At 45.2% G+C, this 16,817-nt stretch overlaps 1 protein-coding gene across 2 annotated transcripts; it reads right to left on the reverse strand.

The window, feature by feature from the left end:
• Positions 1–45: 45 nt before the first annotated feature.
• Positions 46–15,055, reverse strand: kdm2ab (lysine (K)-specific demethylase 2Ab). 2 transcript variants are annotated; one of them, XM_023797394.2, is made up of 22 exons: positions 14,992–15,055; positions 10,629–10,767; positions 10,311–10,389; positions 9,990–10,036; positions 9,712–9,890; positions 9,432–9,538; positions 9,114–9,207; positions 8,735–8,888; positions 8,160–8,275; positions 7,633–7,759; positions 7,222–7,457; positions 6,830–6,907; positions 6,285–6,551; positions 6,072–6,206; positions 5,907–5,993; positions 5,497–5,799; positions 4,962–4,994; positions 3,811–4,883; positions 2,755–2,918; positions 2,512–2,658; positions 1,896–2,111; positions 46–1,805 (listed from the first exon to the last, which is right to left on the reverse strand). In XM_023797394.2, exons 2-22 carry the CDS (start codon positions 10,639–10,641, stop codon positions 1,624–1,626), a joined length of 3,837 nt encoding a protein of 1,278 aa, XP_023653162.1. In that variant the 5' UTR covers positions 10,642–10,767; positions 14,992–15,055; the 3' UTR covers positions 46–1,623. The 2 variants fall into 2 exon arrangements, with proteins under 2 accessions (XP_023653162.1, XP_023653161.1); XM_023797393.2 differs by lacking the exon at positions 14,992–15,055 and adding an exon at positions 13,846–14,975.
• Positions 15,056–16,817: the final 1,762 nt, after the last annotated feature.

Raw genomic sequence — 16,817 nt, forward strand, 5'->3', positions numbered from 1 at the left:
GGGAAGGAGGAAAGGCATGCAATGGAAAAGAGACAGGCAATCTCATTATTTATTACTTCTGTTTTATTTATTAATGAATTTGTTTGAAACTGTCTGGTTATTTAGCTAATGGTACTACACAGGCGGCCCCTAGAGTTGGCATTTCAATTCAGCTAAATTGTTTTATAACACGGACTGTTATGGGTATAACCATATCTATTAGAAATTCAATATCAAACACCGTGTAAGGAACATTAAATCGAAATGTATAGAAGTGTACTCGTCAACCGAATTGCCTGTAAAAATTCAACCTGCAAATCAACGATGTGTATACGCCACACAAAGTACAAATAAAACCATTAGTACCACCCCCCCCCCCCCCCCCAAAAAAAACAAATCCTAGAAAATGTGAATTAAAGATCAGCAAACAGTGAAACTTGTTTCCCGATGACGGTGATATAAATCAGTTTTCATAAATCCACATTAACTGTAACAGTATTTGATTCTCCGTCTAATTTCAAAGCCAGTCGATTACACGGTTTCAGTAAGGATTTCCTCCTAGAAGTCCACAGCAAATTAATGCTTGAACGCGCCGGGTGATCTTGATCACGCTTTTCTTCAAGACCAAGTAATTCCAAATGGTTCTCTTTACAGAGAAAAAGCTTGACTGTCACTTTGATTTTTACGAAACGGCAATTCTTTAATTTTTTGGAAAAAAAAAAATCAGAAATACTTCAGAAAATTATAATGCTACAGTTTTTTGTCATCGTAGACTAGATGAAAGAAACAAATTTACATAAAAGTATATATTTATATTTTTAGAGAGGAAAGTGAGACGACGAACAGAAACTGTCCGTCAGATTTTCAGAAAATACAGTTTAAGAGGCAAAACAGGGAAGTGGATTGAGAAGAAATTTTTAAATACAAGTAAACAAGTAATGGAAATTCTATGAAAAAGTACAATTTACATCCTTTTGAACAGGGGGAAAAATGAGGAAGAGATTTGGACATAACAGAATAATGACCCAAGACATTTTTTTTTCCCCAAATAGATCGCAAGTAAGAGTGTTCGCATTTCCCCCTAGACCATTAATGTTCTTATCCTTCGTTTTCTTTCGGTGTCCAATGTCAGTACATGCTCTTCCGAGTCATTTAGTTGCTTGCCGTTATCCATGTGATGTTACTGCGCCCCACCCCCCCACCCTCCCCCCACTTTGCACCATTTCAGTATAGCACCTTGGTTCCTCTGGACAGGTCAAACTCTGGCTCAGAGAGCTGTAAGTAGTCCACTATATTCCATTCTGTCACACTAAGCATGATTTCAGGAACAAACTACATGGATTGTGTTGCTCCTGCTGTGTGAATGCCCTCTGCAGTTAGTGAGCCCAGTGAAGTCCTCCTTCCATGCTGTGGGCACCAGGGCAGCAACTTCTATCAGCATGTCTTCCTATAGCTTAGGCCAAATACTTTCTGGCTCCAGTCATTATTTTCACTCTATTAGATTCCCAATTTCCTGATAATAGTCAGTACAACTTGCAGAGTATTCCAGTCTTCCATCTGGAATATGCCTTCCTTCTGGTTGGCAGTAGACTTGTCCCCATCTCCCACCCTAACCCCAACCCCAACCCCCTTGTTGAAACAGGCCTAGGATATCCTCTGTATCAGCTTGTCTTCAGACAGGCAGTAGAGGGTGTTGACAGACAGCTCGGAGATGAAGTTCTCGCACGCCTTCCGCGTCACGCCCCTACAGTCCCGCAGGTCCAACAGGGTGACACTGGAGAACCGCTTCAAGTACTGGAGGCAGGTATCAGTCAGCTTGCTGCAACCTTGGAGGACATTGAGGGAGAAGGAAGAGGAGGATTAGCCAGGGATGTACACAAAGGTCATCCTCGCACACAGGGACGGCCGCCCCCCACCTGCCAGGTTGATCTCGGTGAGCGTGTTGCGGGTGGAGGAACCAACGGCGCTCAGCAGGTTGACGGACTGGTCGGTGATGCCACGGCAGTGCGAGAGGTCGAGCTGCGTCAGCAGCGGCATGTGCCTGATGATAAGCCTCAAGGTGGAGTCACTGATCTCTAGGCCTGACAGCCGGAAGGACAGCAAGTTCCTCAGCTTGCTGCGGTTATTGCAACCTGGTGGGCGAGAGAAAAGCCTGCTTATCCTAACTGAAGCGCTGGCTCTTGGCACCTTTTATGCAATGGGGATGATGTGAACATGTTCCATGTCAGCCATCCATCCATCTGCTACAACAGTACAAAACAAAGGAAAATTTGGGGAAAAAATAAACTTTGCATTTGAAATATTCAAACTTATGGGCTTATAGGAAAAGAGCTATTCCATACTCTACATACTGTGCTTGTCCGTGTCTTAGTCCTGGTACTTAACTGAGTGACCTCTGCATAAGATTTCCAACATACCTGTATCATCTAAAAATGTTTTAATGTCAAATTTACAGTGTGACAAAACAGTGCATGGACATCTCGCCATGGGTTGTACACATAAAAGTCCAAAACAGTCTAGTCATGATAGAACCTGGAGGATTGAGCAGGTCCCGGATCTGAGTGTCTTTGACTCCCTCTATCCATCGTAAGTCCAGGGAACGCAATGGGGGACAGCTGGGAGAACTGAGGGCTGAGACAGCAGGCCAGGTGCACCCAGAGACCATCAGGTCCTTCAAGCCTGTAGGAGAAGGAATATTAAAAAAAATAATTCCCCCCCTTTGGTACCTTTCTCTGCTTTTAGCTTTTCTTGCCAGCCTGGAAATGTGACGGCTACCTGGCAAACGGTTGATCAACCAGGTGAGCTGCTTCTTGGAGATAAGGGTCCCAGACAGGTTCAGGGAGACAGGCTGGCGTTTGATTATGCCAGACAGGGCTTGTGGGCTTATGGCCTTGCACCAGCTCAGGTCAATCCGGGTCCACAGGCGTTTGTCACAGCTCCTGTAGAGGCAGGGGTGACACTATTGATGCCCCTTTATTCAAGACGCATTAGGTCATATTAAAAAGACCTCTCTGCTTGTCAAGAACTGTCCCACAGCAAATTCCTATTAGTCTATATTTCACCATTTCAGGTGTTAGCTGCCAACAGTCAGAATCCATAATGAATTCGGAAATGTTTCCTCTCAATGGCTTGATTACTATTTTGATATTACTTTCTCCAGAAGATTGTAACACCAACACTGTTAGTTAATAGCACTCCTAATATAATTTAAGACGCTATAAACCTAACATTTGATATTCTGTGCTGGGGAGAGAGGTCAATTCCCCGAATATAACAACATTACGGTTAGGGCGGTCGCGATCACGTCGCAATGTAATCGGAATTATATGCCGCATGCACACCACCAGGGCTTTGGATATAAATGATATAAATGAAATGCGTATTGTGACACCCAAAGGAACACATCACATGCTACTGTTTTAGTGAAGTGATAAGCACTGAAATGGCGGAGAAGAAAGGAACAGCTCAGCAGCTACAACATCCTTTGAAAGAGGAGATATTGTGGATAAACAAGGTAAAAAGATGGTGGCATGGCGGTACTTTCTGCAGTTTATAGTCCGACACGTTTATTAAATAAAGATACGGCGCATTTCTACAGATCACTAACTTTTAGGGCATCTCATGAATCTCTTTGGTAAACCATGGGTATTAGTAAACATCCGTATAGTACAGAAAAGCCGGCATCCAGACAAATGTTTCTCCTGTCATCTGAAGTCCTGGTGATTGCGCATGCGCCATATAAGTCGCAATTGCATTGCAACGTGATTACGGCAGCCCTAATTACGGTTCTTCAGTACCAAGGAACTGATGATCGAAAGAGAGGATCCTCACCATTTGTACCAGCTCTTGCAGACGGTCATGCACACGCAGAGCTCTGCGCGAGTCAGATAGCGGAACACAGACACCCACACCTCCTTTTCGCAGCCCGGCTCGTGGCCTGAATCTTTAACAGTGGAGAGAATGGAGGGGGGAGACACGGGGGAGGCCAAGGCCTCAGATGAAGAAGTTGATGGGGAGGCGGAGTCAGACGCCGCTTGCGCTTGGGGAGGTGTGGCCCGAGCCTCTAAGGAAAGTCCCTTTCTCTGGCCCAGGAGGCTGAGGGAGGACCTTCGGAGGTGCACATGCGGATGTCGCCCAGAAGAGCCTGACCTACTGGAGATCCTCCCTCGCTCTGATGCGGCGTTGCCATTATTGAGTCGAGGGCGCTGCAAAGACTTCCGCTGGACATACCCCTGGCCGTTGGAAGCTCTAGTTGATACTGCTGCTTCCAGTTTGGGGACGATGGCGCCGGGGTCACGCTTGGCCTTTGGGGGGCGCTGCAGCGTCACAGTCAGACGGGAGCTCTTCAGCAGGTCATCATTGAGGTCAGACACTAGCAGCAGCTGTGAGCTTGGGTCAGAATCCAATTGGCTCCCTTCCTCTCCATCTTCATCCATCTTCTCCTCCTCCGTACCATCCTGGTCCATCTCCACAATCTTGTCGTCATCTGCTCCTAGCCCTTGTGGCCGGTTCTCCTTGTCCAGGAGCCCTCCTCGCTGATTATCTGCTCCTTCTCCCTTGCTATTGTCTTCCTCATTCCTCTCCTCCATGTCCTCCCTAGGACGTTGATGTTGGCCCATGCCCCTTCGCCGCACCCCCCGGCCTCTATCCCTCCTGATCCCCAGCTCGCGTCGCATTAGGGGCGAGCCCACTGTCGGCCTGCCTCCTCGGCTCATGCGGTAAGGCGAGCCCCTCCACAGGCCCCGCCTACTGGCCCCGCCCCCTCGCAGAAGCCGCACATCAGGGGAGAGGCGGGACGAGCCCCTGAGACGCCGGTGGGCAGCATGACCGTCGTCGTCTACACCCTGGCTACAGCTGCGGAGGACTTTGGGAGAACGAGAATCCAGAGAGGAGGGTCTTCGTTTCTGTAGGGAGGGAACCAACAGGGTGACTGAGAAACACATCATCCAGATAATGTCCGGTCTGAAGGGCAATATACTTACAGTCTGCAAAATTTTGTCCCGCTCCAGTTTTATCTATGAAATATTGAAAAATAAAAACAAGAATAAAAGTCCTGCTGTCAGGCAGTGCTGAAGATGACCACACGAATCCATAAACAGACCTCACCACTATATAAAAACATATTTGCGTTGGTGTGGAAGAAACATTATGGCTACAGTTAAGCATTCAAGATCATTGCATCGGAGGTAAATTATTATTTAAAAAAATCAGCTACATATTAGGTCTGGATTTACAGTTTGCTGTTAACCCTGGTAACCCCATGTTTGGTTTTGTGTAATATAACCAGAGGCGAGTAATTCCAGAGTTCAGGTCCAGAGTTCTGAAAGTCCAGTAGTACTCTGACTCTTTATACTGGTTGGCTAAAACAAAATCTTGGTCTGGACTTTCGCTCTCTGGACCTGAACTCTCTACCTGCAATGACCGATCAGAACATTAGCTTGGTTGTGGATGTACTGTATTTAATAGCAGTGATGATGCAGCTAACAGGGAGGATGCTGCTGAGGTCTCTGCTCTCACCTTCCGGCGCAGTCTCAGCTCCAGAGCTGCCGCCCGCTTCCTGTTCTGCTGTTGCTGCTGCAGTAACAGCCTCTGGGAGGGAGGGGGCACCATACGGCGGCCGCGTGACGGCGAGAGGTAGGACAGGGCCAGCGAGGGCCGGCCTCGGCGCGTGGGCCTGCCCCCGCAGTCATCCTCCTTACCCAGCCCCTCCCCATGTGACGTTTTTCCTGAGGTGGGAGACGCGGGGGGGCGGGGCCCTGGTGACGTCACACTGGTGTCGTCGTCTTCTTCTTCGTCGTCGTCGTCGTCGCTACCCGAGGACTAAAAAAAAAAAAAGACAGGAGAATCGCATCAAAGGGTTTAAAGAGGAGTCTTGGCGACAAGCATTAACACCTCAAATAGTCCAGCACGAGGACAAGCAAAAATACCTCAGAGTTGTTTTTCTTCTCCAGCACACACTTAGGACATTCCCAACAGCTGGGCAGCTCCTTGTTGACTACGCCTTCGCCCTGCGCCTGCAGAGGAAAAGGGAGCCTGTGAGGGACGTCCCCTTCCCCTGGGGGCACAGAGGGCCCTAGTAGGCCTTCACCTACCTTGATGCATTCTGGATGGGTGATCTGTGCACAGTTGGAGCACTCCATGAGCGTGGTGGACAAGTCGGTGGTCTCCCCGGGATCCTGGCCGCTTTCTCCGCAGATGGAGCACACGGCCGACAATGGGAGTCCCGGCTGGTGGGGGTGGGTGGGCGGAGTCAGAGGGGGGCGGGGCGACACGAGCAACCGGGGCGTGGCAGGGCGCAGGCTTACCGCCAAGCACTGTCGCAGCACGCAGGTCTGCTTCAGCCGCCCAGGGCCCCCGAACTTCCTCATGTCCCTGCAGAAGTTGCAGTCGCCGCATTCGGTGCGCAGGCAGGCCTCGCAGCGCTTGCAGCGGACGCGCCTGCGGCGGATCGCCGAAATGGATGAAGGCGGCTTCACGGGCCGGGGAGGCGGCGGCGGGCCTTGGGGCAGTGAGGAGAGGTGCGGCCGGTTCAGTATGGAGGGCGGAAGTGGAGGCGGCTGGTACCAGGGGGGCTGCAGGCCGTGAAAGACACAGTCAAGTTTGACACACCCTAGATTAAAAATAAAAAAAAATGTAAATACTGAAAATACACCAAAAACAACAATTCAAAGCTACATGCAAAGGGGCTATGAAAATCATTAATATGGAAAGACTATTTTCAGAAAATAGATTTTGGTAGCAATGGCTCTAAACACTTTTATAGTGATGCTGTTCCTGCACACAAGGGTCCAATTTTGTCCAGCACCATGATACTATAAAAGACATGTGGTTTCAGATGTAAAAAGGTCACCCTCTCAGGCCACTTGACGATGGGTTTTCCAGTGTAGGCCAGTTTGGGATCATCATTGGCGTGCTCCTCTAGCACAGCCTAAGGGGAGAGGAGCACAGTCATGCAGACTCCAAAAAAAAATGCCTTTAGTCATACCAATAAATAAATACTAAATAACTATCAATAAATACCAAATAAGTACTAAACGCTAAGTACTAAAATAAGTACAAGAGGAAGGTGTTATGTACACATTCATTATAACAAAGTATCAGTACAAATCAGAAACTTTTTGTGAGTGAATTATTTAGGAATTTTGCAGATTTTTTTCACAAAAAATTTGAACCCCTGAATGTCCATAAGAGCCAAACAAACCAACATTTAAGAGAGAGAAGCAAGAGAGTGTATGTAGCTACCCGGATGTCGTGCAGCAGCGCTGGTGCGTTGTGGATTCCGGCCGGGACGCACTTCTTGTGTGAGGGCAGGGACTCCAACTTCCCCAGTAGGTTCCACAGCCCCTCCAGCTCTAAGGGCGTGAGGTGGACCTTGACACCAGGCTTCATGGGAGGGGACACCTGCTCCTCCTCTTCCTCCTCCTTGGCGTGGCCGTTGACATTTTGTTCCGGGCTTGACACATCTTCCCGTGTCAGACCTAAGGGGAAGTAACATTTCGGGGATTTACATCAATCTTCAAAACGCTTCAAATCCCCCTTCCGAAGAGTAAGAGTCATCGAGACAACTGGCTACTGTAACTATTACATTAACTAAAATTAGCACAACAGTCAAAGGCACAGCGTGAAGGAAGCAGAAGAAGCACTCATACTGACCGATGCCCAGAGAGTATTTCTGAAACTCGGGTGTGAGATGAGAGATGTTGGTCAGGCAGTAGAGGTACCTCTCCAGCACATACCAGCACATCTCGTAGTAGAAGGGGTAACGGAATTTCGGTGGCACCTGCCAGAGAGACGCCAGGGTTAGAACAAATTCGCCCATCCTACGTATGTACAGACGCTCCTCTACTTACGAACTTTTAGACATATGAACGAAGAGGACCGTAAGTCCAAATTGTGTTCCTTGGGCTCCCGTTTCCTGTCCACAACATCAATTGTTTTTTCCTGCGCGCCAATCCCGCCTAGTACGACATCCGGCCGCTACTCCCGCCGCGCAGCAGCGTAGCGTGCGTACTCCCAGCATCCTAGTTCTTTGTACTTGCGTATACCCTTAAAATGATGTTGAATAACGACTTACGAACATTTCAAGTTACAAACGGCCGTTCGGCACGTATCTCAGTCGTAAGTAGAGGAGTGTTTGTACTTAAAGGCGATGGCAGGTGCATTGTGACAGTTCTTCTTACCCGTGTCCTGTCCTCAATGTTGTAAATGTGAAGCTGCATTGGGATGTTAAAACTGTGCAAGAAGTTGCCCCCAAAGACCAGTGTGTCCATTGGGGTGTAGACTGCATGGATCCAGCCTAAATGCGTAAAACAGTGAAACCTCACTGATGACTGAACCTCAGCAATCACGCACTGCTTCAGTAAGATCCCTTTCCCCCTACAGACATTACTTCGTTCAAGAAGTTTAAGCAAATTTATTTGCTTTTCTACTGGAGAAACCACCATACTGCAACAAATAAAAACGTCACACTGCCCTTTTTGTCTAGCATTTTGAATTGCACTGCAGGGAAAGCCTGCACAAGCAGGTACCTGGCGGATCATCGGGACCGAATTTCACACCATGGTTATGATTGGTGCCCTCCCCCCCATAAACAGTTTAAATGGTAAAGAAAAGAAAATGCAGCACAATGTAATAATGATTCCAAACATTCTCTGTGGGTAACTTATGGCACGCCGACACTAAATGTAAAAAAACATTTGAACAGAAAAGCCTTTGACATACAGCCATGCAAGTGACGGAGGTGTAGAGCACATACCGGAGGGGATCATGAAGGTATAGCCCTGCTTCAGCTCGACTCGCTGACAGTGTGAGGCCTTGTCCCCAAGGAAGATGTCACCCTGCTTCCCTGACAGCACCCAGTTCTCGTACAGCTCCAGGTTCTGCGACGTGGGCGGGATCAGCCAGAAGATCTGCGCAGTGGGGGGGTGGGCAGGCGCTCTGTTACTCGCGCTAGCCGTGACTTATACGGGCCCTAATGCTTTACACGTGCCCGGTGACTTCCTGTCCAGCGGGAAGCCGAGGGCGATGAATAGAAAACGGAAGCTGATGAGATTCCCAAGCAGCCCCCCCACCCCCCCACCCACAATCCGCTTCCTCTGCATGGAAACGGTCCTCAATCAGCTGAGCCTCCTCACCTTTCCGCCTCGCAGTATATGGTACCAGACAGAAGTGCCTCCAAAGTCAATGTGAAAGTCTGTGAAACAGCCCTCCACACTCATCAAGCAGTACCTGGTTTGGAAGGGAGGGTTCAGGGATAAACAGGAAAGAAAAGAAGGGGGTGACAGTTTATATACACCGCAATACTGGAGGTGGCCAGGTCCCCTCGGCTAGGCCATTAACGCCCAACAACTCTAGGGACTAGCTGAACCCATCTCCTCGATCGTACGTCGCTTTGGATAAAAGCGTCTACTAGATAAAATGTGAATGAAATTAAATGTAAACGGGCCGCTCACTTCTGTACTTTGGGGTACTGCATTTCGATGATGGCATTGGTGGAGTCTCTCTGCCTCTCTTTCAAGTGCCGCGGCCACATGTTGTCAACCCAGTCGACGACGTCCACCTGCAGGTGCGCGCACACTGAGGTTATTACCCTACCGGGCGGAAAAGGGCTAAGGGGCAAGCCGAAAGCTGGCAGTAGCTCTACGCTGAAGCTGTAGCACAGAGACCCGAAGTCTATGTAGTTCAATGGTCCTCCTGACAGTCTCAGTTTAAAGTTTACAAAGACTGACTCACTGATGCTGGCCGTTTCACCAGGTTCTCCAGCTTGGTGTGGCTGAACTCCAGGCTGATGACGTTATAGAGCTTCCCCCTCTGCGAAGCTGGCGTCTCGTAGTACCTCCTCCACTGAGCCATGGACATCTCGATGCCTTTCTGTGTGGTCACGTCCATCACGTCGATCACCCGTCTGCTGCCTGCGTGTGCGCGCACACAGACACAGACACGCAAAATAGCCGTCAGTACGACTGCTGGTTCGACAAAAGGGAAGCGCGAGAACGGCATAAAAGCCTTACCGACAAACAGCTTCACGTCATTCACACTGAAATCAGAATCCGGCATTCTGAGACGAGGGAGAGAATGATCTATAAATATCCGCACTTAAAGAGTAGATACACTTTAAAATCTGCTCTGAGAAGTATTTGTATTTAACTACAGCATACTGTACAGCTGTCAATGACACATACACACTGAAGTTGCAGCGTGACAGATTAAAACAGTACATTTAAAGGTACATTTAAAGTGAATGAGGAAGTGAGGTTTTCAGAGTCAGAAAAAAAGTAAGAAACAAAGACAAGATAATGAGCCTGAAGGCAGAGAGAAAGTGACCGACGTACTGAATGCCAAGTCCATCTGCTTTCTCAAAGATAATGGGGTCCCTCAGTCCTTCCCTCTGGATGTACTCAAATGTAAAATCTGCAAGAAAGATAAGAGTTCCGAGTTCCAGGAACACGCACCTAGAATCGAAATGCCAAAGCGCAAAGCTGACAATTCCATAAGAGGTAAAACTCATAATACCAACGTAGCCTCAGACATCCTTCTAGAAGTTAAGAAGAGTTCTGATTGTGCATGTGACCTTCTTGTGCACAGTTTTAGACCAGATTTCTGCCATATAGTCTGGGGGATTGAATAATTGAAAAAAATGTGCTAAGAACCTTTGCCTTCCATGCGCTTGACAAGGTCAGAGTTGTACTTGTCACAATGCAGTTTCTCATTCAGGTTGAAGGTCCTCTTCCCTTCAATCTCATCATCAGAGATGCCATCATCCTGGTACCGCCGTCGTGTGCCTGTCCGCTGTGGGGGAGGGCAAGCAGCAATTCAAACGCCATACATCCGTGTTGAGATCTCTCATCTATGCTCAAACGAAAATACCAAAACTCAATGCAGTTCATTTTTTAACACAACAAACCTTAGTGAACCAGGGTATATTTAACAGTGGAAAAATTACTTGTACCCATATTTTCCATCCACAGTGTTCCCTGGAAATATTTTGGTATATAAGCAAATTTTCATCAAAAACTAGTCCGTCAGTTGATATAGATCCAAAGGTAGCTTGTTCACAATCTATATCTCTGCTCAATGTCACTTAATATGAGCATTATATCACACAACTTACAAAAATAAACATTTATTATATAATCAGAGGACTCTGTCTGAAAAGAACATCGCAGAGATTGGAACCCAAGTCTGTTACACATTGAAATCCCAGGTGACAGGATGTTCTAATTTAAATAATTGTTAAATGTATATTCTAAATTTACTAAAGCAAGCTAACACTGCACCGCCTTCAGGTTGCCATTGAGCTCTCCTGTTACCAGGCATGGAGCCAATTACATGGTTAGGGGGTTACTGAATGTCACAGCAATGCTTTCATTAAAAATGATTATAAATACATCCTTCGCTCCATTTCTTTAAAATGTTTTCCGGCAGCAAGGGTGCCATATTTTCTTTCATCAAACCCGAAAATAATCGGACATTAATGAAATGCACATCCCCTTCGCAGTATGGCATTCCTTACGCCATGACAGACTGCGTCAAAATTGCCTAAAATCTCCCCAGATTAAGGGGAGAAAGTGCAGAGAACCTCAGCCCAGTAAACTTAAGTCTACTGGCCAGCTCATTAACCGAAGAGCACTGCTGCAAGCCCAAGCAAGCAGTAATGCTTTATAACAGGGTTCTTCAAATCTGGACCTCGATTCCAAAAGGCCTTGTTTTCAGTTCTCCCAGGTAGTTAGTTTAATAATTACTGATTCTGGTTGGTCAGAGGCTTCACACCTGGCTCACAGGTAAAGGAAGGCTGGAAAACCAGCAGTGCTCGGACCTCGAGGACCGTGATTTGAATAACTCTGCTTTATAATGACACATTATCCTCCAGACGGTTTTTTTTTTTATCATAAACATCCATCCCTCATAAATTAATATGTATTCCAAATTTAAGGCTGACAGAGGAGCCAAGGCAAAGAGGAGGAATCCCCACAGCTGTAATATGGTCTACTCCCCCATATCTAATTCTGTACCTTAACACCTCAGGGTATTGCATACACACTCAACTAACATCTCTGCATCCATCTTATCCACACCAACCCAACCTAATGTTTTATATACATTTCTAACCTTGGACTACATTTACAGACCATGCAATTTTCTACTGTAACAGTAACGGCATAAACACAATACATTCAACTTAAGATAGCCAAGTGCGTGGCCAGTGTTTAATGACTTTGAAATCATTTAGGTGCCTAAAAAATTGTGATCATGCCATGCATCCATCAAATACAATGTAGGACTGTTACATAAAGAGCATGGCCCTTCGCCAGTTCTGTTAACCCTGTCAAGCCCAAAGTGCATTTCTAAATGTTCAATTTTAAGAGCATATGAAGAATAATTATTCTAATTATCAAATGTAGAAAAAATTGATATATCAGTAGAATATAAAATCGCAAAAACATAGGTGAAGAATGCTTGGCACAGATCAAAACTGGGTCACTGAAGACTTCAATTTACACTAAAGTTTTCACTCCATGAAACCAGAAATTAACACAAGAGCAAAAATAAATCTAAAGTCAATTAACTGGCCAAGTCTCTCAAAGTGCAGGTTTACTTAACATCTCCTAATTTGTTAGAAACAAATGTGGGAGAATTTAATATTGCAATTCAATGAGCTCCCCAATAGTACGAGTCTGACAAAGCCACCTGTTCAGCCACTGAGTCTGCTTTCAGTGGCACGTAATTAGGTACCGTAAACAATGTCTGACAGATTAAAAAGAGGGTTGTTTTTAAATGCGGCATACAATGCAATATGTCATATCATACGCTCAACAGCTACCATGTAATACATCCTTTAATAAAAGCAAGTATATTATACAAATAATAACAGTAATGATAATGCCATTATAAAGGACACAGGGCAACACCAAAGAAAAAAGCAACTGTAAACACAGCAGATGGGCCATTATTGTGGACAGCATGCAGACGGCAGCGAGCTGGTCAGCTCCCCACTCTGCCACAACAATCACTAGCACCTTTACCATCAAACATAAGAGCTTTGGAATCATTCTGTCTTTTGTTAACGCATGAGGGATGTTCATTAAAATCTTTATTTTCAACCCTATCGCTGACTTTAAACCTCGCTGATTTTCCATATCTAAATTAGAAAAGTTCATTATTTTACAGTAATGCTCATTATTTTATATACCGCCGTGTATAACTAATAAGTAAATTAAAACTCAATGATACCATTTGTTTTCATTGAACAACGACATAAGTTACAAACGGGAAGTGAAGGTGACTCCAATAGGATGATATTTACTTAAGCTGACAAACCAGAATACCTTCAAAACTGTCTGTCACATGGAACCGGTATTCTGGCTCCACTGTGCCGGTACACAAACACGTGTTTGGCATTTTAACCACCAAAAAAAAAAAACTGCTTTTATACCAAGTATTAGAGTGCTAAAGCATATTTTTGAGAATACAGGTAGTCTCCGCAAAAGTACCGACCAAAAATCACAATCATTATCATTTCACGGTCGTGCCCGGTTATTTTGTATTGCTAAACAGATCAAGTCCAATGATATTTAACAAAGCTCCCACAAGCCAAAATGCAGAGATTGACGCTTTAGACCAATCATATGGGAATCGGATGAGTCCAAATCAGGTAATTTCGTTTCGTGTGGCAGCAGCCAAAAGAGGTACGTGCTTTGAGCGGCCGTGTGACAGACTTGAACTTGAACTTATAGTGTCCATCCAGGCACGCCGAAGTATATTCCCATGCCAACATACTGGAAACCGCCAAACCGAACCACTACCACCCTTAATTCTCCCATTATCACAATGATCAGTCACTGACGCACAACACGGAGTAACACTTACCAATCTTTTACTGTAACGAGTGTGTCCCTCTTCCATGTTTAATGTTAAACCGAAACTCCTCTCAGGGGGCAATTTATTAAAATTCACCTGCTGAGACGTGACTCGGGACGATTTGATTCCACCTTGATAAAGGCTGTTTCTTAAGAAAAAAATGTATATACTTTGAAGGTTACCAAGCGGGTCAGTTTTTTTAAAGTTTTGTTGCACAGGGTAGTGAAAAGCCAGCTAAACCCCGAAAATCATTCGCTACGGTACCAGAACCTTGCAGAAGACCAAGACCCCCCCTACATAACTGGAAACGACCTATGCGGGCTAAATACCCACCAATTCACTTCAACTAAAGTACAAACGTAGCCGGAAAGCTAACAGTAATAACAGAGCGCGCGGCTATATTACCAAACACGGTCTTAATGAGGACACAAACACGAATAACGCTAACCATCTGTGATCAGCTAGTCGGCTAGCTATCCGGCACTAAAAGGCAACATTTTTGCAGGAGAATAAAACGATATGGATGTGGAATCAAACAACTACTGGTAGCCTGCTCACTTAGCTGCAGCTATTAGCTTTGCCCGCTAAGCTAGCTAAAGCTTACGTTCTGTCTTAGCTGGCGGGCTACTAAATTTATGAACGGGATCTGACGTGTGTACGTGACTAACTGGTCAGAAAGCAATAAGTTTTAAAATATATTTTTATTTGATGATATTATGTTAAGTGGACCTGCTAGCTAGTAAGCGGCAACCCGTGTCCAGTATAATGGCTGAGGTTCTACCGATTAATACAGATAAAAGTTGCCGTATCCTACGTAAACCAAATAACGAAATATTTAAGCGTCTCGATACCGCGAAATGTCGAAGTTTGATTTATAGCTATATAAAACTGAACGGCTGTAATAATTTGGAAGAACTTTCTACCATATCAGTCGAAAAGAACTGCAGGGTGTTGCGCTAAACATCGCTCGGGGAAGCGCGGTAAAAGCGTGTTTTAAGCTCTCCTTAGACTCCTTTCTCTTAAACGTGAAAAGGGGTTTTAAATCGCTGTTCTTCTTGTTATTATCCGCTAAAGTTTGTAGGATCTAGCTCACGCCGCCATTTTCAACTCGTCGCAAAACACACACACACTACAAGGAAGGCCCGACCGACTTACAGTAGCACCCAATGGCTGACATGCCTGCGTACGCCGGCCAGGTTTTCATTGGACAGTACGAATGTCGCTCTTATAGGGAAATGACCGCTCGGGATTGGACAGAGAAAACAAAAAATGTAAGGCCGCACCCACGTGGGTCAGTTGATGAACGGGTCAGTTGATGGACGAGAACCAATGGCGGGATGGGTCCGGGAGATTTGGGGTTCGAGGAGGTGGGCGTCAACAGGAGACCTTCTTGCTGGGTTTTTGAAACATTGTCAGAGCTGTAGTGAGAATCTTTAATTTTCCGCTTTACCATTTGAGGAGCACACAAATTGGAGGATTCTGGTTAACACGTTTGTTTAAAATGTGCATAGTAATCTGTCAGGATGCACTTTCACTGCTTACTGAAAATAATGAATGGGTTTTGCAACTTCGATCAAAAAAATAACCAGCTATATTTCCTGACAGTGTAAGCCGAACAGCTGTGTTCAATTCATACAATCAACAAACTGGAAAACAAATTGACACTCATGAGAAATACGAATATCATAGTGCCATTACTGTCACCACTAATAAATAAAGAGTACACACAAAGACACATACTACCTCTATTGTTTCAGTAATATGCCTGAAAACCAAAACCTGAAAAACGGTATATATAATTTGTATTCAACCGAACAAGTGAAATCAACAGTGGCCTGACTTTGTATTCATTTTTAACAGGTGTCTGTGGCAAAAATTGTACAACTTTTATGGTGGCACGTTGAGCTGGTCACTACGTCATTTGTACGAATGCAAATAGACTTGGGCTGCTTTGTACCTGCAATAGAAAACCGGCGATTTCAGTGTCGCATGCTGATAGAACAGATTTCTTTGGAATGCATATGTAACATGATACAGCGATCGAGGTACGCATTCACGGTTAGCAGTTCACCTGCAGCTTTTAGAAGTAGTTGTACCCAACTGCACCCAGAATGCAAATAAGTAGCGTATCCTACAACACAGCATGACCATCATCTTCTTCCGCGGCTCCCCAAAGTGGGAAACAAACAGAAATTAGACGGGAAAAGGAATACAATGTCAAATGTCGAAGAAATCTATCACACGACATATCTGGCGCAGAAAATAAATGGCGTAGATTTGTTCTACTGCAGGGTCACTGAAATTAATTCCCCAACAGCAGCAAAAGTGCATAAAATTGTGAAGATGACCATTTATGTTGTAGTGGAATTTCCATGGTATTCATATGCTAAACATTGATATAATTCACGTTGTTCTCATTTTCAAAACACCATATTAAAATGAGCTCATCTTAATGGGGCCACTTAGAGACATTTTTGGTGACGCAAAAGTTACTGTCTATATTACGCTCATAATTTTACTTCTACATAGATTAATATATATAAAAAATGCATTCCATTGCTTGCAGAAATAAAATTAAAACAAGTAGTCCAAGTAATTCTAATTTTTTAAAAAAAGTAATTAACTCAGAAATAATCTCAGTATATTAAAAAACTGACATGATAATCGGCCTTTTCCCCTTGAAATAGCTTTAAATGTTACAGCAAATTAACCAGCTAGTAGGCCCCTCTATCTCTCTATGATAGATATATATATATATATCGGGGGGGGGGGGCTGGATTAGGGTTCGCAACCATTTGTGTGCATTAACCGGTTTACATGGTATTGAAATGGCACGGACCGGAATTATGTCCGGCCGAGGGGAATCGATTAGCTATAACAATAGTTTAAACGTTTCCATTTTTCAGTTTCCAACAGAACGCAGGAACGCGGTCGTAAAAATTGACAAAATACACTTTCTAAAAATAAATTAACCGACCTCT

Source organism: Paramormyrops kingsleyae, chromosome 12 (assembly GCF_048594095.1).
Source record: "Paramormyrops kingsleyae isolate MSU_618 chromosome 12, PKINGS_0.4, whole genome shotgun sequence".
Taxonomy (NCBI): Eukaryota; Metazoa; Chordata; class Actinopteri; order Osteoglossiformes; family Mormyridae; genus Paramormyrops; species Paramormyrops kingsleyae.